At 31.3% G+C, this 26,820-nt stretch overlaps 1 protein-coding gene across 9 annotated transcripts in view; it reads right to left on the reverse strand.

Moving 5' to 3' along the window:
• Nucleotides 1–271: 271 nt before the first annotated feature.
• Nucleotides 272–26,820, reverse strand: part of LOC143233225 (uncharacterized) — a 66,158-nt gene continuing 39,609 nt past the window's right edge. For 7 of the 9 annotated variants that reach the window (XM_076469209.1, XM_076469208.1, XM_076469212.1 and 4 more), the window contains 13 exons: nt 26,527–26,642; nt 25,208–25,987; nt 23,487–23,618; nt 23,213–23,350; nt 20,659–21,012; nt 20,077–20,187; nt 15,500–15,616; nt 13,266–13,338; nt 11,414–11,573; nt 9,727–9,811; nt 5,280–5,636; nt 4,053–4,257; nt 272–1,093 (listed from right to left, as the gene is read on the reverse strand). In XM_076469209.1, the coding sequence (XP_076325324.1) occupies nt 4,063–4,257; nt 5,280–5,636; nt 9,727–9,811; nt 11,414–11,573; nt 13,266–13,338; nt 15,500–15,616; nt 20,077–20,187; nt 20,659–21,012; nt 23,213–23,350; nt 23,487–23,618; nt 25,208–25,987; nt 26,527–26,642 (2,618 nt within the window). In that variant the 3' untranslated portion in view covers nt 272–1,093; nt 4,053–4,062. The remainder of the gene's footprint in view (nt 1,094–4,052; nt 4,258–5,279; nt 5,637–9,726; nt 9,812–11,413; nt 11,574–13,265; nt 13,339–15,499; nt 15,617–20,076; nt 20,188–20,658; nt 21,013–23,212; nt 23,351–23,486; nt 23,619–25,207; nt 25,988–26,526; nt 26,643–26,820) is intronic. The other 2 variants (XM_076469215.1, XM_076469213.1) reach the window with 1 other exon arrangement.

Genomic DNA, 26,820 nt, shown 5'->3' on the forward strand with positions numbered 1-26,820 from the left:
AATGTTATTTTATTTCTCAAAATGATGTGCACGTCTTTACAGTTAATACTACATTTAAAGTTTGAAAGTGTTCATCTCAATTCTTGACTACACGTCCAGTTTTTATACTCGACAGTGATCGATTACACGTCCAGTTTTTATACTCGACAGTGATCGATTACACGTCCAGTTTTTATACTCGACAGTGACTGACTACACGTTAGATTTTATACTCAACTATGATTGATTACATGTCCAGTTTTTATAATGAATTACTACACATTACATACAATTTTTTATAATGAACAATGAGTTTATTCTGCAAAAAACTTGTTTATTCTGAGTTTGTTACTCACAATTAAATAAATTCATGAAATAAAAAAACAATTGTCACCTAGTAAAAGGGCAGTAAAGTTTACAAACTTACAATTTTAATATCTGGGGTTCAATTGCACAAAGTGAAAGCAACAAATAGCTCAAAGTGGCTTTGCATTAAAAAAAAAGTAAAAAAAGCCAACAATAACAACTGAATTTTACAACACTAATAATATAAACAAAACATTAAAAACAAAGTTAGCAATCTTACTCTGTGGCACAAGACGATCCCAAAAATCGTATTGTGAATAAGGTAAGTTATGTCAACCAGCTCCTTTTGTTCCAAACACAGATATTATTAACTTAAAATAAAACAGCCTCACATACAACGGTCATGTGATACATAGTAAAACACACGTATCTTAAGTTCATATATTCCTTACAGAATATGTATGTGTGTATGTATATATATATTTAACATATTCATAAATAATGTTTTGTTATTGCTAACCTAAATTTGGCACTAAACAAAATCGCTAAAAAAACAAAGCTGAAACTAATTACATAAACAATTTTATAAAAGTACTTTTATGAGACCATTAAGGAAAACATAGATTCATTTCTTGTTCTACACTTCATCACAATCTCTCATCAATACAGATGGTACGAAACATGACTGAAGCTGACATAACACAGTAGAAAGAGTTTATTCATTGCAGATGGTTGTTGTGAAAATCATTATTACTCTTTTCCTTCCAAAGCAAAAACATTTTGTTTTTGTCAAAACTTTCCTAGAAACCTGTGGGGAGAAAAATAAATTTAACTGAATTAATTCATTAAACCTTCCCAACGTGCGCTAACATTTAACATTATTTTACTGGTTCTCAATAACTAGAACTTTCAATTCTTAATAACTGTGCACTTCACTTCGTAACGATGGTATAAGGTGAACTTATTTTTAAAAAATTTGTAGTGTTAGTGCAATTTTAAAATCAATATTACTTAACAATGGTAAAGTGCTATATCAGTTCTCAATAATGTTTTTGTCTTTGTTTTGAAATAATAAATGCATTGACTATTTGTTTATTTCAATAAAAATAACTGTTGTTATTGTGCATATATGTGCCTTAAGATTTTAGACAAAGATAATATAAAAATATTACCAAATAAAAAAGCCTTGTTATGAAACATTTCGTAATATTTACATGATTAAAATCAGAAAAAAATATAGAAAACTGAAGGAAAGAAAGAGGTAAGTTATATAACATTATTATCATTAATAACATTCAATTTGTTATTACTTTTACTAACATTTCTAACTGATCACCAGAGTAGAGAGAAAGAGCTCACTGGCATAACTCAGTCCGAGATTTCTTCATACGTTCAAATCGTTTCAACAGCTTTTCAGTTCACTGATCAGTAAGAATGTCTCGAGTACAATCTTTAAAACAACTGTACACATATATACCAACAAGCCTAAGAACATGATAGTTGAAAGCTTTCGTTTGTCTCTCCCAGGTATTCTTTCTTCTAAAAAATCATTTGAGGTGTATGTTCTAGATGGCTACTGAGGAAGTTATAATGCAAAATATGGGGCATTAAATAAGATTTTATCTGTGGCATATGTTTCAGTTGACTCCTGAAGAGATACCTCATGCAAAATATGGGAGATTAAATAAGATTTTATCTGTGGCATATGTTTCAGATGACTCCTGAAAAGATACCTCATGCAAAATATGGGACATTAAATAAGATTTTTATCTGTGACATATGTTTCAGATGACTCCTGAAGAGATACCTCATGCAAAATATGGGAGATTAAATAAGATTTTATCTGTGGCATATGTTTCAGATGACTCCTGAAAAGATACCTCATGCAAAATATGGGACATTAAATAAGATTTTTATCTGTGACATATGTTTCAGATGACTCCTGAAGAGATACCTCATGCAAAATATGGGAGATTAAATAAGATTTTATCTGTGGTATGTTTTGTGTGACCTCTGGAGAAATCCTAATGCAAAATATGGGACATTAAACAAGGTTTTATCTGGAAAATAAAGAAGTCGTTCACATATTCACGACTGTAAACGAGTACAGATAATACTTCAAACTTACCTGCACTTTTCATCCTTGTTATCAACTGTGCTCCCTATACATTTACGTTTCCTCATGCTACTCCCTATACCATTACGTTTCCCTATGCTGCTCCCTATACATTTACGTTTCCTCATGCTACTCCCTATACCATTACGTTTCCCTATGCTACTCCCTATACCATTACATTTCCCTATGCTACTCCCTATACCATTACATTTCCCTATGCTACTCCCTATACCATTACATTTCCCTATGCTACTCCCTATACCATTACATTTCCCTATGCTACTCCTATACCATTACATTTCCCTATGCTACTCCTATACCATTACATTTCCCTATGCTACTCCCTATACCATTGTTTCCTATGCTACTCCCTATACCATTGTTTCCCTATGCTACTCCCCAAATAAAAAAAAAAAATAAATTTACAAACCAATATCGTTTGAAGGACTTTTGTGTGAAAACAGTCAATATTCAACCAAATTATTTCTCTTACTAATCTTTAAAAACACCGGAAAACATTTCCAAGATAAATTATCATCAGAGACTATGTACATGTACAGTGAACTATTTGCTAAAAGAGTCCTATAGATCTACACCCTTGTGCAAATTAATTGAAACAAGACGGAAAATTACGATTTTTTTCAATTTTTTGCGTTTTATTTCTGAGAATCCAAAAATTACTCACAAATTAATGCATAATATGACCGCCTTTATTTTTCAGAAGATCATTAATCCGCTTTGGCATCGAGTCCACGAGTTGACTGCAATCTTTTGGATCGCAGTACCACACTTCAATTAGCTCATCTTTCGTAGTACAGTCTTTTCCCCGAAGTCTTTCTTTACAAATCGCCCAAAAACTTTCAATAGGATTTAAGTCCGGAGAGTTTCCAGGCCAGTCCAGCACCATTATTCGCGTTGTAGTCATAAAATTCTTCACAAGTTTCGATGTGTTGCACAGAGTCAGATCTTGCTGAAAAATGACAGATCCATCTGGAAATCTCTTTTTCAATTCTGGAACGACTTTTCTCTGCAAAACTTCGATGTACTGTGGTCCTCACGTCATACCTTCTACAATATGTAAGCCTCCAACGCCATAGTAGCTGAAAAAGCCCCAAAACATATTCTTCAAAGGATGTTTTACGAACTGATTGATGTGAGATTCTCGAAGTTTCTCACCTGGACATCTGCAAACATGCAGACTTCTTTGACCCTGTATGAAGAAATGAGTCTCATCACTGAATAACACCTTCCTCCATTGTTCTTGCATCCAGTTCTTGTATTTCTGACCCCATTTATACCGTTTTTTTCTTCACTGAGTTGGTAAGAAGTTGTTTTTTGACTGGTCTCCTTGCCCTTCTAACACAATTTCGAATGGCGTAATATTCCTCAAAATTTCGTCATATATCCCAAAAATAGATCGACCATACTGCAAAACACAGCTAATGACGCCATCTGTATGAAAAAATGACTATTAAAGGAAATCAGCGGGTCCAGTGAGCCTACACCGGCTGCCATGCTGAAAATATTGTAAAATGATCATTTGTTTCAATTAATTTGCACAAGGGTGTAATTTTGGTGAAACACATATAAATGCACCATTCAAACACCCAAGGTATGAGAATAAAACACTAATCACATGTGTAAAACAAACCTGTGAAACACTAGGAGGCAATATTTATCAAAAACTCCTTGTACCCTTCTGCTCCTGTGAAAATCACATCCACCCAAATCCGCATAGCTTCTGGACTAGGTGCAGTAAGATAATAGGTTCGATCATATGTTTTCACACAAAACGTGGATCTTGGGTATGGACTTCTATTGGAGTGCGGATGATCCACATATACCTCTTCAATGGCCTTAAGAACAGAAAGTACCTTCTGTAGCATTACATACTGTAACAGTTCCCTTTCTTAGGTTTTTATCAACATAATCCTACGGCATACATAGTTTTACAAGCTTGATCATGGAACCGAATTACTTCTTGATGAAGAGAAACCCGCTTGAAATAAAAATGTATCCCAGAACAGCTGGTATGGGTATTAACACTTTTACTGAGAACAACATTTCAACCTTCCCAGTTTTGTATTACTGTTGGTAGTAGTCTGCAAAATTTAGGTAGTCACCTTCACAAGCTGTGCTAAATACTGTTTCTTTAATACCAAATATTGACTTAAATACAAATTACATGTTTAACTAATAGCAGGTGTTTAATACCTTATTGTAGTATATATATACACATGTGAATTTCTCTCTTTCATAGACTTCAAACAGGGTTAAACTGAATAAACAAAATTAAGTAATTTTCAGATGATTTAAGGAGGTCTCATTCTTCACTTCTTTCTCTCTCTCTCCACCCCCTCTCCCTCTCTGTAATCCATCCTACTTAAAACTTACCCTTTTGACATTTCCTTTATTCATAAGGTTTAAGTGAAACACATTTCTGTTCTACACTAATATGTTTATTCCTCTTGCAAATGGATAGGCCTAAGAAGGGAATATCTGAAGTGTTTCTGTTTAGTGAAGACAACATATGTGACTGTGCTGTTTTTTTTATTAGGAACAATCCATATCGAACTTAAGTGTGATTTTCCAACTTTTTATCCAACATTTTTCAAACATAATGTTGTGTTAAAAGTATTAATCATATCTTCCATACAGATGCTTAAAAGTTGTAGTACGTTTAACCTACTTGTTTACCTAATAATATCTTTTACTGGTTTAAATTTTATTTCCAAACCACATTTTATAAGAATTGTATACTGATCCATTCTTCATGAATTATCAAAGAATACAAAACTGCTAATTTCTTTCAAATTAATTTTTTTAAAGAAGTGTACAAAAGACAACAACATTGAAGATAAAAAATAAATCAACACACCTGAAAATAAACACCACCTTTCACTTTCGTTTCACTTTTGTCACTATAATAAATCAAAGCATGCTTTTTTCGGTCAAACACAAACCATCTTCTCTTCCAAATGTGCAATGCTCCTCCCAGTTTGTGCAAGTAACCTCGACAAGCGGTAGTGGTTACTTGGATGTAAGGGCACAGTTCAATCTGATGACCAGCTGTCTCAATATGATAACGCAAGTCCAGCTCTGATCCACGTACAGGAAGGTAGCGTGTTAGTGGACGCTGAGACTTGAGTTTAGCTTTCTTCCTATATTCCACACCACACGAGCCATTTAAAAGTCTCTCATTTTTACAGTTTTCTGCTGATACTTGTTGTTGAGCCTATCGAGAAATATAAAAAAAATATACTACTTTGTTTACCTTACTAAAATAATCCAAAGTCTGGGATAGAAAGTGGATCCTACATCTCAAAAAAATACATTTTAAAGATAATACATAACATTAGAGGAAAGCAAGGAACTTTTTAGACTGTCCTATCCACTAAATTAAGCTAAACCCTCAACAAAACAGCTCAAAGTCAGCCCTTATCACTCAAATGTTTAAGTTTTTCCTTAAAATCCATTCAATAAAATATATTGTTATAATCTGAATGTAACTCATTCCAGAGGTCAGCTACCTTGCTAAATCGAAAAAAAAAAAAACTGTCTTAGGTGAAGATGACTTCTTTCCTGCCAAAAACTTTATGTGTGTGTTCCCTGGTCCTACAAAGTATATGAAGTTCATAGTGAGGACTAAAACTCGCATATGGACTAAACAAGTATCAAAATTCCTACTGGCTCTCTATATCCTACCTGGGTTGATGGTAAGTAGAATCACCCAAAGTTTTTGTGAGTGTACTTTGAGCAATCTGAGTGAAGAATGTTATACTTGTATTCCAGTCTTGACAACGTTTCTGGAAAGTGTACCAACTAACAAAAATCCATGTTTTCTTAAACTTTTGTTTTTTCTGATCATGTTTTTATTACTTAATAAGAAAGTAATATATTTCACCTTATATCTACAAAACCAAAAGGTTATGACAAATTAAGTGCTATAGCTATCAGCAAATAAAAACTGTCTCAAACATGCTATTAAAATGCAAATAGATAAGTGTAAAACAAAAGGTTATCAAGTTCTGACCACAACCTGATACTGTTTTAAATAGACTCCTATTGTTAAAATACCTTATTTCAAAACTAAATTATTTTCTAAGTTTCGTTTATAAATAGTAGATTTCATTGCTGTAAAGACAAAGTGAAGTAGTCAATATTCCACAATAAACTCAGAGAAAACCCATATTAAAACCACAATCTACAACAATTTCAAATGTTAAAGCAAATAAATTAGTGTCTTCTTTATTAAGTAATTTATTTTGGTAATGGAATTTTACAAAACTATAAAACATTGTTATTTCTAATACAAAGTTAACAATGATTAGATTCATTAAAAAGATAAGTCGTCTTATACAACATTAAAAAAAATCGATTGTATATTTCAGTTTTTTTTAAAAGCTGAAAAATACAACAATAAAAAATGGACTTTGTTGTTTTAGAGCAAAGTTACATTAGACTATTTTCTGTGTTTACTGTTGAGAATCGAACCATGAATTTTGAGACAAAGAACAAAGAAAAGCTTTGTTTTCAGTGAAATGTTCTATTTGGTGGACTATTTTGGTATTATTAGTTGTTTCTTACATTTCTTTTTTTCTCTATTATAGTAGTTGTTCAGATTATTATTTAACTTAAAACCGTTTTCAAAATGGATTTTTTTTACTCTTTGTGCAAACTTACGAACATAGTAGGCTAATTATAGTTAGTTCATTGTGCAGAATTAAACCCCAGACATTGCAAGTCTGTAGAGTTACTGCTGACCCATCACAGAATAACAAATCTTCATAAACACAATATTTGTATAACAGTATAATAAAATATTTGTGGGCACTACTAGATGAGAGCTCGTATTGAGATTTAATATAATAACCTTTTGACTTCTAACATTTAAGGGGTTTTACTACCAGTTGTGGGACATTCTATAAATAAAAACATGAAAAAAATAGTTTTAATTTGTGCCTACTGGAATACCACACATTTAAAGAAGGAAATTACATGAATCAATCATCTGATCATCTGCAAGATGATTGATCTTACATTTTCTACAGTCTATATATTTTACAACTGAATATAAGGAAGGGAAATTCGATTTACTCTACCATATCATATCACATGACAAAACAGACTGGATGTTAATCATCAAGCTACACGGATCAAAAGAGATCATCAAAAATATGTTCTTTACTAAATATTTGTCGTGTAGTTGGTGTGTAACATGGGAATTTATGAAAACTCCATATTCTAAAAGATATCAATCACAGTGTTAGAGTTCTAATTAATATCAATCGTACAATTAATTTATAACATAAGAACTCGTAAAAACTGTAGTTAATCCTTTAGGTGCACCAATTAACATAAGGAGACCATACAGTGTGGTTTGAATTTCCCACTAAAATTAAACACAAGTGTATAAAATAAATCTACAAAACCTGATCCATTATAGATCAGCTCACCTGCCAATTCATATTCAACATGGTGTATGTTGCTATTCAAAATACTGTAATATTTGCAATTGAAAACAGTTTAATTTGTCTGAGAAGATGGAACCAAATAGCTCCAGTCTTTTCACACTTGAAGACACAACTGAACTTGTGGAATGTAAAAATGATTCTGAATATGAATTATCTGACGATAACTTTGCTTTGAATTGAAAATATTTGGGCGTAAAGGGTAAATAAATATTCCAATATTACAGATATAATTTAAATATTGCTGTTCCCACGAGAGACATCCACTGTTTCTTTTATTTCATAAAACATATCGCTGAAACTATTTTTATACTATCAGTGATGACGAGAAAACCCACTTTTACAGAAAAATATATTTGTAAAAACAGTTCATTTGGGTCGAGAAAATTTTTATGTAGAGGAGTGAACAATGTTTCGACCTTCTTTGGTCATCATTAGGTTCATAAAGAAAGAAAGAGGTAACTGACCGATAGCTGACCACATGTTTGATGGGGGTTGTGTAACTGAGTGTAGGGATGTAAAGGGAGTGTTTAGATGGTTGAATATATATAAATCAAATAAACACAACATAACCATAGAAAACACCCAAATACTAAATAAAGAAACAAACATAAACAAATGCAAAATTAAAGAAGCCTTACTTATACAACAACTCAAGCCCAAAATAAACCAATACAAAGGAACACCTTTATACCTATATTAAAATATATATATTCAAACATCTAAGCATGCCCTCTACATTTCTACACTCAGTTACACAACCCCTTCAAACACTGGTCAGCTATCGGTCAGTTACCTCTTTCTTTCTTTCTTTGTGAACCTGACGATGACTAAAGAATGTCGAAACATTGTTCGCTCCTCTACATAAGTTTTCTCAACCCAAACGAGCCGTTTTTACATATATATTTTATATTATTAAATTATGATAAAGTCTTTAATTCTAATAAATTCAAATAAAACTTTTTTTTACTGTTACAGGTACACATGCTCACTATTAGAATTCTTGAAAAATGTCATATGGTAATTATTTGAAAAACAAAATTGTAAAACCTGTATTAACCTGTGGGTAACTCAGCCTCTGAAATGAAATTAAAATCTGAAAACATCACAAGAACCATTTCAAAAAGTAAATTTCGTTTACAGATAGAAACTTGGGAAAAAAGCCCTAGAAGACTAAGCTGTGTTCATTTATGGGCTTTTTAATAAGTACAAGTGTTTGTTGCCTAGCTTCACTCTCTGCCCCAGTTCTCATTACTTGTTTTAATAAGTACAAGTGTTTGTTGGCTGGCTTCACTTTCTGTCCCACCTATTACTACTTGTTTTAATAAGTACAAGTGTTTGTTGGCTAGCTTCACTTTCTGTCCCACCTATTATTACTTGTTTTAATAAGTACAAGTGTTTGTTGGTTAGCTTCACTCAGTCCCAGTTATTATTACTTGTTTTAATAAGTACAAGTGTTTGTTGGCTAGCTTCACTTTCTGTCCCACCTATTATTACTTGTTTTAATAAGTACAAGTGTTTGTTGGCTAGCTTCACTTTCTGTCCCACCTATTATTACTTGTTTTAATAAGTACATGTGTTTGTTGGTTCGCTTCACTCTCTGTCCCACCTATCATTACTTGTTTTAATAAGTACAAGTGTTTGTTGGCCAGCTTCACTCACAGTCCCAGTTATCATTACTTGTTTTAATAAGTACAAGTGTTTGTTGGCTAGCTTCACTCTTAGTTCCAACTTACTCTATTTATTCCATAATAAAAGTGAAAGTCCTGAACACATAAATAAAAAAGGTCACCGTCTAGTACAGATGACACAAACAACAAGGTAAGAAACAGTAACTTCCTTATCAATACCTACACTATAACTGATCTCTTCATTAGCCCAGGAACTTGGTGTGCAAAAACTTGTTGGTCGGCTAGGCTCATCTCCACTGCTACTTATGCTAAGTAATACATTGAACAAATTATTCTCTACAACGAAAAGTACAGAAAAATTATGAATTTCATCACCTTTACAAAATTGAAATTTCTATAAATTGTCTTTCTCTGTTTAGAAGTTGAAACAAATATCAATGTATTTAATGAACTCCATTTCTGAATTAAATATTGCAATCAACAATTTACAGCAATGCACATACATACTCATAAACACATTACAACATTGCACATGTGCTTATATAAATTGATTTTACAAGTTAAATATGCTGATACAAATACATATCTGTGTGCATATGTGCTTATATAAACACTTTACAGCCCCCCAGTGGTTCAGCGGTATGTCTGCAGACTTACCATGCTAAAAACTGGGTTTCGATACCCGTGGTGGGCAGAGCACAGATAACCCATTGTATAGCTTTGTGCTTAACTTAAAACAACAACATAAACACTTTACAACAATGCCCATATGTGCTTTATTTACAATCCAAAGTACATTTTAATAATTCATCTTCCTCTATTTATAACATTTCTGAAAGAATGCTTATAAACAAATATTCGAACTAGTTACCAGCTTGCACAAAATGCTGTAGCTACTGCAGAAAAAACAAACCCATATATGAGAGAATCTTGATTTATATTTTTAATAATATATATTCATATTCCAGTGCAAGTAATGTTCATAAATATTATGCACTTTATATTAATTCTACTTATGTAAAAACTAAATAGTTGAACACACATCTTTGTCTTTCTTTTCTTTTACTAACTTATTTTTGAAACATAAGTCTAAAAACTTCAATAACTACATTTGTACATTTTTAACAATTAACAGAAAGAGAATTCCATACTAGGAAAAAGTTAAAAAAATATAGAAAGGAATGAAAATACCAACAAAATGCATATTGAACAAATTAATTTCAAGACCAGAACTAGGGCACTACATGAAAGGTGCAAAACTTTTGTGGATGTATAAATAAGAGAAATATTAAATAAAAAAGTGAATTAAAGAAAAAGTAAAAAAACAAACAAAGTATAAAATGTCAGATGAAAATAATTTATTAAAAAATATACATATATGTTTTGAAACCTCAAAAACATCAATAGAAAAAAAACATACTATTAATACACCTTAATAATAAGGTCAGTTACACAAACTACATTGTAGTCAAGTTAAATCTTTCTCTTGGCTTTCCAAAGCATGTATGGCCAGTGTTTTCAAACTCTAGTTTAAAGTGACCCAAGTGGATGAGAAGGCACTTCCACTGCCAAGATGAGAATCCATAGTGTTTTAGATCCCCACTTCCCCAGATAAGAGCTGTGTAGAATGGAACAAGTAAAGTAAAGTGTCTTACTCAACTCAACACAGGCCAACCTTGAACTTAAGTGAACCATCCAACCACAAGTCCAAATATAATGAGCCACACTGCCTTTTACTATACTATACTGTAAATCATATTTAAATTTTATAAATCCAGATGCAGAAAAAAATAAAAATAGCTGTGCTTAAGCTATTATTTATTTTTATTAAGACAACATTGTTTTCTTTTTATCCTATGACTGTAAGTCTGTATAATGCTACTCTATATTATCCAGTCCTAAGTTATTACCTTCCCGTCAGTAAATGTAGATCTGTGCTTGCCACACTGGAAGATTCAGACTCAAAACTACAACAACTATCACAGTTTTTGCTAGAACTGTCTGTGAAATCGGTTTCACCTGACATGTGTCCATTTGCTCTTCTTCCACTATGCTGGCGAACAAGGTTTCCTGAAATTATGTGCTAGTTAATTGATTTTAGTATTAAAAAAAAAAAAAGCAAGATATTACAATACTGTTGAAGGTAACAAAGTCCTAAAATATTAGGTCAGTGTTCTGATACAAAAAGTTTGGGTATATAGTCATTGTACCAATTCTATTTTGCTCTGGACTTAAGTAATGTAATTGATCACAATACGTTTTCAACAAAGTTTTGACGGATTATGTACATTATAGATCTCATCGCATGCAACAAGTCCATTAATCATAGTAATTCAATCTACTACCACCTCTCTTCATATCTTTGTTCAACACTGGACGTGGAGATTCTCATTACCTTAGAAACTACATGATTGTTTGTCGAGCTCCTTGTGTTGATGGGCTTTAAATGTAAACAAACACACATGAAAAACAAACAAACATGCACTTATTGGACTGTTGCATTGTTTAGCTATCAAAATGACACACTGCAGAAGTTTTACAGGTGTTGTATGGTTACATGTAGCTATAGTGGAAGCAACAGTCATTACAACTGTACTGTGAACACAAATTCATTATACCTATTAACAGAAGAATGTATATCACCTTCAGCTGACCTTAACATTTTTCCCAATTTTGCTGAATGGCCTCATGCATAATAAATCTGATGGAAAAAACAGTGACTCTACTTCTTCTGTAAACTTCCATATTTTGATCCTTTTAAATCTGATGTGAACAATCATCTATCAACTTTTACACTGATCCTATATATAATCTTTTTTCACCCAAATTCAGGTGTAATATACACTAACACTTAACGTTGAAGTTCTAGCACTTCATGGTACTTCTGGTCATTGAATTACATATTACTAAATGTATCATGTCTCATACTAAGAGATATTCAAGTCATAATGGTGTTGTAAGTTAAATTGATATTTTTTTTTTCTTTAATCTCTTTCTCTTTCTACTAAGATCTGTAACACTGTGATATAAGAATACATCAGCCAAACTTCATAAAACTGAGTGTTGTAACACAAAGTTGCTTGAATAAGGATGATAATGTTCAAAATGTGTAGGACTGAGTTTGTCACTACTACATGAAATGACTGATTAAATAAATGTACTGTTATTAAATTATTACTTCATAACACACAAAAATGTTAATCAAAATTGAAACAAAGTTCAACAAATGTGTTGAATTAATTGTCTTGTTAAGAAATAATAACTAATATTTGTTAACCAAATCATTATTACACTTTACTCATTTGGAAATAACATGTTTCAAAATAATTCAACATTATAAAACAGAACTGGACTCAATATGAATGTATTAAACCCACATAATAATTACGTTTTAAGCAGAGAAAGGGTTCTTCTTAATAAAGTGTAAAATAATAAAATGAAACTTCAATAACAAAACATACCTATTTAGATTGACAAAGTTTTATGCTAGGATACTCTAAGGCTATCTACACTCGCCATTTTTTGATTTAGAAGTGATAGACTAGAGGAAAGGCACCTAATCACTGACTGCAGACTCTTGAGCCATCATTTATCAATAAATAGTTGGATTTACCATCACATTACAATACTTCCATGGTTTAAAAGGTAATGTTCAGTGATGGGTTTTAACTTGGCAACCCACAAGTTACATCACCCTAACCACCAGGCCTCTAGAGAGTAGAAAAATAGATGTTATTAATAACTTCTGTTAAGATTATTTACCAATGCAAGATTTTCTAGTGTCAAGACTGAGCTCAGTTTGAGGATCCACATGTTTATCCACTCCTTGTCCCTTCTAAAAAAGGAAAAAAATTACCTTATATATACATAACTCTAAAAAATATTTACATTATATACTAAATTATATAATTTGCAAGATATTGAAAATGAATAACCACTAAAACAATTTTTATTCACAATTGTTTTTTTAAAACAAAATTATGCCATAACTCACAACATTCTGCATATAAATTATTACAGTATTGCAACAACTTACAGACTTACATTTGGAACTATACAATTACTAAATTATCTTTATATCACTAAATTTTTCTTTGCTATCAGAAATAAATAAAGGATATGAAATAAACTATCCACATCCAGGGTTTTCTATTGCTATAAAATATATTATTCATAATAAATTTGAAACAATTTTTACTCATTTTCTAATAACTACTGGTTAAAAAGTACTTACCAAATGAGTTTTCAAAACTATTTAAACAAAATAAGATGTTACTTTAGTATTTTGAAGTATTTATTTATTTATTATAAATATTTTATGCAAGACTTGAGCATTTAAAGTCTAAGCTTACTTTTTCATCAGTTGATTTTCATGGTCAGCTCATTTAAACATCATTATTATGTTATATAAATAAATTTTAAGTTTTAGAATTAAATGAATAATAAATAGGTATTTACCTCTGACATACTAAAAGACTTTCCTTGTTTAAAGGGATTCAGTACAGTCTAAATAACTCAAGGACTCTAAAAAATAATCCTTTGAATAAAAATCTTGTAACATGATAGGGAAAGACATTTGTTACCTTTTCTCATAGTTATGTTTTAAGTAAGGAAGATGTAACACCTTCCAAGAAAACAGTGTATGTGAAGCTTCAATAGCACAGATGTTATAACATCTTTCACCTGATGCAAGTAAATGAAATATATTTTGAAGCAAAGCTTATAGAGCAAACAAGTTGGTAAAGCTTCAGTAGTGGAAAGAAGCCAAGAAATGCATGAATAGACCCAAGTTTTATTTAGGGCAATGTCTATAAACTTGAGGCATTAAGAAGATAGGCTTGAGAGAGGTTCTTGGACAATAAGACAACAGGAACTTGTGTCTTCCAGAAGACCTGAAAGAAGCGTTTAAAGCAGCTCTCCAACCTAGCTGGTTGGACAAAAACTATGATCCTGAAAATAAAAACTTTTAGCTGATTCCAGCAATAACCCAAGTGTTAGGAGATGGTAGAAGAAATAAGGATTTCAGAAATAAATCATCTAATATGTCAACATTTTCACCCTCAGGTGCAACAGAAAGATGTTCAAAAATTGAAATATAACATACCTGAGGGAAAAAAAAAAAGGAAAATCAGACCATCAGAAGTTTCATCAGGATTAGGGATGGCCAACAAATCTTATTCTTTATAAATCAAAGATGAAAAGGCCTGAGCAAATAAACTGTTTTGGTTCAAGATTTTAAGAAAAAGGTGGATGTCCTTCAACTGGAATGTCCACAGGTTAATGATACCTACTAGATACACTAGCAGACAAATTGGCATTAACAACCTGAACATGTTCATTAACAAGAGCCAATAATGCAGCTACAGACTCTCCTGATAAAGGCAGACTGCATGAGTAAACTCGCCAAAGTATTAACAAAAAGAATTACAGATATTTGTAGGAGCATTAATATCAGATGTAGCACTGACTTTAGAATTGATAACAAAGTTAACATAACAACTGCCAATAAGAAAATTTGGATTATGTAATTCTCCTGATGCATATTCAATAAGTCATGTGGAAGAGTGGAGAATTCTGGGTAAGTTGGAGCATGCTCTGTATAGCAGAACCTAAAGCCACATGTTAGTTGATAGCATAAAAGCAACTCAACAAGAAAAGACTTTAAATATTTCCGAGATAATTCTACCAAACTTGAAGCTAAATACTTGCTTTTTTTAGTATGTCTTATAATAAATATATCTTGATAAAAAGTAAAACTTCACTAATTGGTGTTTATTTGGTTACTCAATGCTATAGCAGTAAAAACAAAATTCCTTGAATACATCTGAACAATAAAATGGTTATTATAAAGTTAATTTTAAGTGCTAGAGATTATATCACAGGCAGCATTCAGTGTGAACAAATAAAACTAAAATGACATTTAACTACTGACTTTTCACAACATTAAAAAATAAATAGATATGTATTTTATGATATGCAAAGTTTCTAACACTGACCTGCTCATTATCAGAAAAAACAGAAAAATTCTCGGAACTAAATTCTGGAGTACTTGGATCAGAAGCACCTTGTAAACTCTCTAACAGTTTATTTGTCTCCTGCAACTTGAGCTGCAACTAATAGTATTAAAATCACACAAAAAATGTCTTTATAGGCATCATTAATCAACTTCCTACTGCATGTTCATGTTTAAATATAACCAAATGTTGAATAAATTAATATCCTTGATTTGTTGGTTTTATCCATACACCCACCTTTAAAATTTCCTTTACAATAAAATAAGGATATCCAGTTCTAGCCTGACAATTTCTTCCCACCTAAGTTTTATACAAATGCAAGTGGGCTCAAACTAAACATTAATATGTACTTTTATGACCAATATAAAACTGACATTAATTCTCATTGGCCGTGAGGCTAGTCATCCAAGTGAGAAGGTAAGTTTGTACATTTTCTGATATATCCTAAATGGATCTATGGCCTCTCACTGTTTCATTAAACTCTTTAACTTAAATTACTAATCTGAAAAAAAAAAGTTATTCAAGGTCTATTCCTTCTTCACTCATTGAACATTATTTCCAACCGACTAATGGTTACAGATTCTCTCTCTAAAAATGATTACATATTTTTGTTAACAAATAAAACTATCCATACTTACTTATTCCTGAGAATTAATTCACTTTATAAATTCATATTCTAAAAACGTAGTAACAAATGATCAATGTCCCATTTACAATTTTCTAACCCCTCTTTTCAGTGGCTCAATCTGAAGATTTATAACACAATAAACCAGGTTTCAATACCTGTTTTGGGCACAACATAGATAGCCCAGCATGTAGCTTTATGCTTAGAAACAAATAAACTACTTTCTTAAAACAATGGTTGAGTATAACGTAAATATAATGTAATACCTAAGCTGAATGCTATAAAATTTAATTTTTTACCTCTTCTCTACAAACTTGCTTATAATATGTTGCATAAAAAGCATCCTTCCACTGACTTGGTAATACTAGAAAGATTTCGTTTGTTAAACGAAAAGTTACACAGTGGACCATCTATGTCTATTGCAGAGATTGAATTCCAAATTTTATCATTTTAAGACTTCAAGATTAGCTTGTTACTAGGAAGAGATATGCTGAGTAGAATAAACTGGTTAATTAAACTTTTCTCATCTACTTCATCAGAACAGAGATAAAGGAATATATAAAACCATTTTCATAAACCCTCTTCTTTCTTCTTGACATAAAGTTTTATTGTTCATATGAAATTACTTTTTAATAAACTTGTGTAACATTGAAAAGGATAAAAACAAGTAAATCCCTTGTTTCTAAACTTTATATCTCAACACCTTCTAGACATCTGTAGAAAGTTCATATTTGTCTTGTCCCAAGATTATTTTGAAGCAAATACAATTAGTTTCACTGTAACAACTTGCAATAAGCTATTCATCTATAGTGACTATTTCTCCACATCATAAGAACTTGCAATAAGCTATTCATCTATAGTGACTATTTCTCCACATCATAAGAACTTAGAATAAGCTATTCATCTCAAGCAACTTTTTCTATATTGTAAGAACTTGCAATGAGCTACTTATCTTTAGTAATGTCCTCTAGATCATAAGAACTTAGAACAAGTTATTTATCTTTAGCAGCATCCTGCAGATCATAAGAACTTAGAACAAGTTATTTATCTTTAGCATCCTGTAGATCATAAGAACTTAGAACAAGTTATTTATCTTTAGCAGCATCCTGTAGATTGTAAGACCTTAGAATGAGCTATTCATCTCTGGTAACATCCTTCACACTGTAAGCAAAAGGAGTAACTTCACATGAATTATAGGCTGATTACTGATAGAAGATCTGAACAATGGTATAAAGCTGAGTAATCATGATTAAAACCATTCCCTCTGATAGTTTGACAACAAGTACCTATAGATGACAATAATTGTAAATATACAATGAATTACATACAATAATAAATCTTTTGAAAAAAGTTACCTTAATATCCCTATCTAGTTTTGATTTCTGTTTCTTGTTAAGTGAAAAGCTACACATTGAGCTATGTGTTATTCCCACCACAAGTACTGAAACCAAATTATTGTAGTGTAAGCCCTCAGAGTTACTGCTGAGCCACTATGGGTGACTTGGTAATGGATAAACATAAAATAAATAACAAAATAATATTGATGGAAAAAAAAGAGAGAATTTCAAACTTAATTAATTCAGTGTTGTATCAACTAGAATCTGTTTATCTTATTCTTAGTGTATACAGTAACACGTAATTAATTTGAGGTTCGTAATGACAAACACTGTATTTTGAAGTAAATCAAACTCTTGCTTCATGAATAAATTTGACATCTTCGAGTTTCCAATGATTGATTAAAATTAGAAAACTAAGTTTGAACACTCAGTAGATAAAAACAAGTCTTACACAGTAAAAATTTTAATGTATAGATACAACATAAAAAAATAAACTGCATAGAAAATGCAAGCTAAAATTTAAGAAATTACAAAACTATATATAAATTTGTATTGTGTTTTTTCTTTTTTAAACAATGAAGTTTTTAGTTATTATAATATTTCCTTTTATTAAATACTGATTTGAATACTTATTATAAAATATGTTTACTCTTTGTAAATACTTGTTTTATACATATATATACACACACACACACACACACACACACAGACCATATTACTTTGAATTTAAGACACTCTTTTCACATTTTTTGAACTGAAAATTAGGTTACATCTTAAATTCGAGGTGTTATTTTCACTCTTCAAAATTCTCAAAAATATCATTTTCTTTGAACAACAAAGATTTAAAAAAAACCTACATTAACAAACAGATTGGACTATATTTTAAAAAGAACTTAGTTTAGAATGAGTAAGATAACACATACAAAGCATCAAATCTGCCTATGTCAGCACCTCTAGCAATGTTGTTGGATATCACCATCCTTAGTCTTTGTCTGACTTTCCTGTTGTTCAGATGATATTTTATTGCCTTTTTTACCCACAGAAAAGCATTTTACGTAAGATGCCAAATTTAAAGCAAAAGTTATTTTGTGCACTGAACAGATTTGGAATTGTGCAGACGGTATAAATAAACAGTGAATGAGGCAAATTTATGTCATTGGTGTGGTATGAATACCAAGTTGTTTTCTTGCAAGAACAGGAAAACATCCTGAAGCTGATGTCACCATTATAACATATTTCAGAGAGTTACAAAATAAAGGATTGCCTGTAACAAGAGAAGTCTTAATGTTAAAAACAAAAGAATGTGCAGGAAATAGTGGTATTTTTTTCAAGGCTAGTCATGCCTGGTGTGAGAAACTTATGAAAAAAGGTTTATCATCATGGTGAAGGACAACAATTAGTCAAAAATTGCTCTCAGATTTTTAACAAAACTTATTGGATATCAAAGTTGCATTATTGTTCTATGCCATAAGAATCAATATTCCCTAAACCGAATTGGTAACGTATATGAAATGGTAGTTGTTTTTTTCAACATGCCACACAACTACACTGTAAATGCCAAAGGAGAAAAACAGGTGCCCTCTAAACCACTGACTATGAAAAGTTACGAGTTAATGCCATGCAACATGTAACTGTAGATGAAAATAAATTACCACTGTATGTCATATTAAACAGAAAAACAAAAATATGGAAGGGATGACATCAGAGTTAATATAATAGTGGTTGGGATGTGTATGTAAACATCATCCTAGTGAATTACTAAAGCACTGGAGCACATTTGTAATGGAAGTATTTTGTGGCTATCTCTCCGATAAAATCAAGAGAAGGTTAAGAAACAAAAACAATGATCTGGTGATAATTTCTGGTGGAATGATAGGTCAGTTACAACCTCTTGATGTGTCCATTGACAAGTCATTCAAAGATTATATCCATAAACATTATGATGCTTGGCTGAATAAAGACAATCATGCTTTGACACCGAGTGGTATAATAAAAAGGGTATCAGTATGAACAACAGTGGTGTGGATGGATTTCAAAAGTTTGGAAAGAAGTGTTGGACAATATTATTAGAAAATCGTTTTTAAAATGTTGTTTATCCAATGCAGAAGACAGAACACAAGATGACATTCTTTGGAACAATAGCGAATCAAGCAATAAAGGTGCTTCAACTTCAAAATATAACGGTGAGCCAGAGAAACATCAGAGTAGCATTCTAATTAAATAAAGAAAGAAGGAAGAAACAATATTGTAATGAAAATTTTAAATTTACTATATATTTTATTTCATTTTAAATACATTATTAACATTTTTGATTCATTAACAAGTTCTTTTAAAAATATATTTACTTCTTTCCAATTATCATTCAAATTTTTTTCCTCAAAACTCTTTTTAAAAGTGAGGTGTGTCTTAAGTTTGAAGTAATATGGTATATAATAACTGTTATAACCTTTAATTAATTTGATAAAATAAAACAATATCTTGAAAATTCCTTGCCCAAGATCTTATGTTTCTTCAAAAACAATGTAAGCACAACACTCAAAGCTTCAGAATATGAATAAAGTTGGTGTAAATGAATTATTATTTTGCATATTCACTACCTGATTCAATTCTCCCATTGCTCGTTTCTTTTCCAAATGAGCTTTGTTCTTCTCTTGTGTTATCTGCTCCTTCACATACTTCTGTTGCTCCTTCAGCTCTTGCAATTTATTCTAAATACAACAAAATATTTATAAGTACAGTAAAGCATCTAAGAGCTTCACAGGCTTTTAATAGTCATCTATATATTGTTTTATATAATGTTTCTTGAATCACTATTTCTTACAATCATTGTTCACTGAAGACAGAATGAACTTGTGCACAAAACAAACCCATATTTTATATTATAAACCTACATCACAGTGTTTAATAATTAAGTTTACAAAAATTAATTGTTTATAATATAAATGCTCATAATTTAGAAACATTTATAATTTTAATTTTTTTCTAATTAACTCTCACATATTAAAAACTTCAAAATATTGAAAATTCCCATACAGTATATAACTTCAAAAACTTTCAATTCAGAAAATGCTTCATTTATTTAGTTTGTGTCTGGTTTTGGTTTTTAACTTAATTTTTTGTTGATGAAGTAATACAACAAACAAACAAAACTTGTCTTAAAGAACAGAAATAAGACTTGCCTGCCTGTCCTGGATATCAATCCTCAGATCAGTGAGTTTCTGACTCAAGATATCTTTCTCTTCTTCAAAATGTGTTTGATGTTCAAGATGTTGAAATTCTAAGTCTTCAAAAGTTTTCTTGTTAGTTTCTAATAGTTCCAGCTCCAGTTCATAATGTTCCTTAAATTTGTCAGATCCCTTCTCTCCAAAACCTTCTCCGAACTTGTGCACTTCTTTATTTCCTTCATATTTGGAGAACTTGGACTTCTCACTGATAACTTCTTCACTTAGTAATTGCTGTAGACCTAAAAGTTCTTCTAATTCCTGTTGACGTTCTTGAAGACTTTTCTTTGCCATTTCCAGTTGATTGAGGTCCTAAGGATTTAATTCATCACATGTTTCTAAAAACATCTATAATACAAGATTAATCACATTTTCTTAGACAACAGACAAGATCTAGCACCTACTGGTTGACTCACAGCAAATTTCTTATCATTTGGTGACAGTTGAATACCAAAATGCTAGATTTATAAACACAAGATTTATTCTATTTTAGTAATACAGTATAAGAGAAACTATCAAAACAGATAATTCAGGAAATATCTTACACTATAGTTAGACCTGTATGATTAAGTAAAAACAAATGCAGTTGGGTTTTTTTCAATAATATGTATACTGTCTTAAAACACTTCCAGGTTATCACGGCAATCTGCCATCACACATCCTTCTACCATTTCTCACACTTAGCTATTCCCAGTCTGTCACCATGTTTAAAATCACAAGTGATGAACTTTAACAACAAGGTATTTAAGGCTACTGAAAGTCCTATCACAGTTGTCATTGTGTTTAAAACCACAAGTGACCAACTTGAATGGCAAGTCTTTAACTTTACTTAAAGAACAGCAGTGTCAACTGACCTAGAAAACACAAGAGTATTATCTACAATTAAATGAACTGTTAAATATCATTATCGAAACAACACAGGACTTAAATAAACTTAATTAAAAATACAATTGCATGAAACTTATCTTCCAATTCAAAGTACAGTCCAAGGTTATATAGTAAAACCTGTCTAAACTGAAAACTGCATAAAGCAAAAACCTGTACAAGCAGGAAATATCAAAATTTTTCAGCATTACCTTAATATTTCTCTTATCAAAGGCCCTCTATATGGCAGAACCTGCATAACGCAAATGAAAATCTATCTTTCACCTACCTCATCTATCAACAAGTAGGATTAGAACCTGAGTAAAGTGGAAAATGTTTATGTTTAAATGATTGTTTGTTTTTTACTTTCGTACAAAGCTACTCGAGGGCTATCTGTGCTAGCCGTCCCTAATTTAGCAGTGTAAGACTAGAGGGAAGGCAGCTAGTCATCACCACCCACCACCAACTCTTGGGCTACTCTTTTACCAACGAATAGTGGGATTGACTGTCACATTATAACGCCCCCACGGCTGAAAGGGCGAGCATATTTGGCACGATGGGGATGCAAAGCTGCGACCCTCAGATTACAAGTTGCACGCCTTAACACGCTCGGCCATGCCGGACCTATGTTTAAATGTTAATAAGTTCTTGTTTAATTAGTAATTTGTTCAAATATTAATAAGTTCTCAGATATTTTGTTACAGTAAATATTGGTTAAATATATTCTGCTCTTTTTTCTGCTGTTATTATTTTTGCAGTTAAATTAGATTCATGATTTGTAGAAATATATTTATCTTAAGTGTAAAATTCTACTCTTTAAATAATTCTCACATAAAAATAAATGCCTATCTTCCCTAATTTTAAAATTTAGGAAAAATGTACTTAACCTCATTTTTAAAAAAAGTTACTAAATACCCTCATTTTTTAAAAGTTGTTTGTTTTGACAATTCTAGTGAAATCCAAACTCTGATTGAGAAGATTGATGCAGATGATTCTGTGGATGCAGAAAGTTTTGTAAACATTGACAAGAATGTTTTAACAGAAACAAATGAAATTGATTCAGAATTTATAATAGAATTGCAAGATGGTAACAGTGTAAGAGATTCAGAAAATGAACAAAGTGGAAGATATTGTGATGAAATAGAAATTCCTACCTCATCGCAAGTGTTAAGTTGTATTAACGCTATCAAATTGTATGAAGGGGAAAAATGAACTTCATGAAAAGGCCATAGAATTAGCGTTCTCTTTTAACCGCATGAGAAAGCCCATTAAAAAAATGAAACAGCTGAAATTGGACATTTTCTTCAAATAAATTTCATTAAGATTTTGTATACTTATGTATATTTTGATTGTCTATTGTTGTTCTTATTCTAATAAATATAGCATAAACAGTATAATAACTTTATTTACAAATGTCTTACTTCCCTTGAGTCAAGCAAGTATAACATTCTGCTCAAAAATTATACATAATTAAGGAAATGCACATTCACTATGTCTAAGCCAGGACACCTGCTTAAGCTGGACATTTTACTCAATCCCGTGCAATTCCGCCTTAGACAGGTTTTACTGTATTAACAGTGTGCATTGTATAAATCTAAAACAACATTACTAATAAACAAGTATGATAGGTAAAAACCAGCAGACAAACCTTTGCTTTTACTCTCTCTTCTTCCATTTCAAGTAACTTTTGTTGCTCTAATAAATCTGCAAACTTATTCTGGGCTTCCCGATGTTGCTGTTCTTCTTCTTGATGTTCCCCAAGCACCAGAGCCTGTTCCATTTCAAGCTGTAATAAAAAAGTATTCTTAAAGTTCCTGAACAGTATGATATTTTACTAATAGACTCAACATTTCTATTTTATCTATTTGATCAAAAAGTTTCATTGTTTCTTGCTACACCCTGGTCCTGTCTGATTTTCTCACCTCTTGCACAGCATCATTTTCTACAGCTTCTATTTCTGTCAAGCGTTTCTTCAATACAGTAATTCGATCACTGAGCCTAGACTTGGTTTGATGTAGTATATCAATACTACTTGTGACTGTCCAGTTTTTGGGCTAGAAAAACAGATATGTTTTTGTAAACATAAGGAACTTGTAACAGACTTAGAATTTACACTTTTATTTCTACATAATTTTATTAGCTTACTCTTATTTAAGATTTAACTGAATTGTCTATTATTTCACACAATTATGCTATTCCATTAATACAGAAAATCTCAAAACCTCATGATTTAAACATTAAACTATTTTTCAGAAAACCATTTCTTATACACACTCAGAGAATTCTTTAATTTTTTTAAATTGCATATACATATCTAATAGGCCAGTGCACAATAAACAAGAGTATCTCTACTTCTTATAACTAGTTACACATAACCGTACAGTACATGTATAGATAACTAGTAACTTTAGTTTCAATAAGTGCTATACAAACTTAGTGTTATGATCATATAAGTACATTTTTCAAGTTATTTTTGTACTGACAATATTGCTAAATACAGGGTGTTTGGAAAGTCACTGTGCAGTTTTGTAATCATATTTTATTCAGTCTATTTCGTGCCAGCAACTGATAGCAGTGTTTAGAAACAAAATAAGAAGGATCCAGGCCTGTATTGATGCCAATGGGGGTCACTTTCAACACTGTTTATAATTTTCATTCATATTTACCTTCTGTATTCTATAATGAAACATGTCTGTTAATAAATATATAAGAGCACAGTGACTTTCCGAACACCCTATATAATATCCTTATTAATACCTGTTTAAAACAATGGAAGTACGCTTTCTAGCTTTTCATACATTAGCAACCAGTCTCCACTTTTAGCATATTTTCATTGTAACAGCATGGTAAAAATCAGTGTCAGTACTATTAACAAGCACCAGTCAACCATATTGACTCTCCACTAAACAAGAACATTTTAAACAACTTGTACATGAGTACAGAATTTATCTAGCAGCTTTAACTATCACATTCAGCTTAAAGTTCACTTCTCCTTCAACAACAGTTATTACTGATGTGCAGAGGAGGATAAGTCCCTGTCCTTCTACCCATATGTCAAGAAGTGTTCTTTTCACTGACCTAAATATTCTTTATAATGCTTAAAAAACACCCTTTCTTCATATTATATCCTCTGCATGCTATTATTTCAAATAAATTCTATTTTTGTGACAAATTTTAAGACTCAAAAATATTTCTTGTTAATGTCACCTCTGAGACAATTTCATTGGATTTATGTTAAAAACATTAAAAATATCTATTGTTATCCCTGATTTTGAGCAACTGACAGGACAGAAGGCAGCTTGTCAGCAGCACCCACAACTTATACTCAGGAATTGACTGTCACTTTTATAATGCACCCCTGCCTTAACATGGGAAGAATATTTTGTTGTGCTGCATGAATTCAAACCTTGCTTGCAAGGTCCAAAATCTAGACAGGGCTGATCCACAGACTAAGTTTAATTAAACTTTACATCTTAACAATTTTGTTTCTTAAAGAACACTATAATTTATTATCACACCATATTAACAGGTTTATTTTTTACAGCATAATTACATAATTTCTTAATTTCACTTTTACCAAGTTAAATTTAAATAAAAAATTATAAATATTTTTTTTTTAATTTCAATGCCTCTCAGAACCTACCCAATGCCCTGAAGCATAATTAAGGGACACTCTTGCACAAGTTGCTTTTGTATGCTGAGAAACATCCAGGTTTAGTTCTTGTTCATGGCTACTGCAGTCATCACAATCCTTTTGTGTGAACCTGTTGAAGTTTTCCTTAGTCACGACCGTTCTAATCCGGTTTCTTGGAGACTGAGGGCATGCAATGATTGCTGTCCCTGTATTTGGAATACTAGGGTTAAGACCACTGTAATAAGCCTGTTGTAAACTTAAAGAATATTTTGATCTTGGATAAGTTACAATGTACATTACTTCATCATCTGATGAAAATGAATGGACCGAGTTCTGACTAACATTAGAATCACTATCCCCAAACATTCCTTTGTGACTTTTAGGTTCTCCCATTGGAGAAGAGACATGGTTAATCCAGTCTCGTTGTAGCGATCCATTCGTTTTAATCCTGCTTTGATAAGGTGGAGAATGAGTTAGAAGATTATCGCTTGGAGACAAATTACATTCTTTCTGTAAAAAAGGTGGGCCTAATCCCTTGAAACTTCTTTCTTCTGAATTCTCGACTTTGTGTTCACCTACAGAAGTTGCTAATACAAAAGGCTCTGAATGACTAGTATCGTCAGGACAAGTAGAAGAACACACTTGTTGGTTTCCTTCTTTTTCTAATTCTTTAAAATCATTTTCTTTTCTAGAAAAGCCTTCATATTCTTCAGATGTACTTATGGTTTCTCCAGATTTTAACCTCTCCTTGTAATCTGTTTCATTTTCCACATTAAGTTCTTCAGTTTCCTACAAGACACAAGTAATAATCATACACTTTAACATTAATACAAACTTACTTATTACTAATTTTACTTGACCAAAACACTTCTGCACAGATATTCATTGTTATGAAAATTAACAAATTTTGCATCTGAGCATCTGTATTTATACTTATCAGACTAACTGTAAACAATAATATTACGAAAATTATTTTTAAGTTAATTTTTTTTATTATTGTAATCCTCATGCTAATAAATATAGCTTCCAAAAGAAAATAATCACTGTGAGAAAAAAAAAATATATATATACTTCTTTGAAAATAGAATGAGCCCATACTCTCAGATGTTGTATTTTACATCCTCATCACTACCACAACAGTTGTAGCAACTATCACTATTAATTAACATTATTAAGAACAAATATTTCTTATTTATTCCATTATAAAATAAAGATTTATAATACTAATGAGCATTTGACCAAATGTTAAGCTGTATCTATAAAGAAACAGTTACTGTTTTTTGTTATAAAATGAATTACCAGAACTAATGAAATTCTGTGTTACAGACCTGTATCAGTTTACAAACTCCTTGTACCAGCAAACTTTGTTCATCTTGTGAAGCATTTTGGGTATCATTCCTTAATTTAATCTCAGAGATGTTTTCCACAGGGTCTGATGAGTAACCTGCATACATGACAACATGATCACACAGTGATTGACAACCATTTAACTGTTGCATAGTTAACACAAACATTCGAGTTGTTATACATTCAGTCACCACTAGGTATTTACTATGAAATAAATTAACATAGAAAGTTGTGTACACAGTTTGATGATTTCTAAATGTATGTTGTACTAAGTC

Source organism: Tachypleus tridentatus, chromosome 12 (assembly GCF_004210375.1).
Source record: "Tachypleus tridentatus isolate NWPU-2018 chromosome 12, ASM421037v1, whole genome shotgun sequence".
In the NCBI taxonomy this organism is placed as follows: Eukaryota; Metazoa; Arthropoda; class Merostomata; order Xiphosura; family Limulidae; genus Tachypleus; species Tachypleus tridentatus.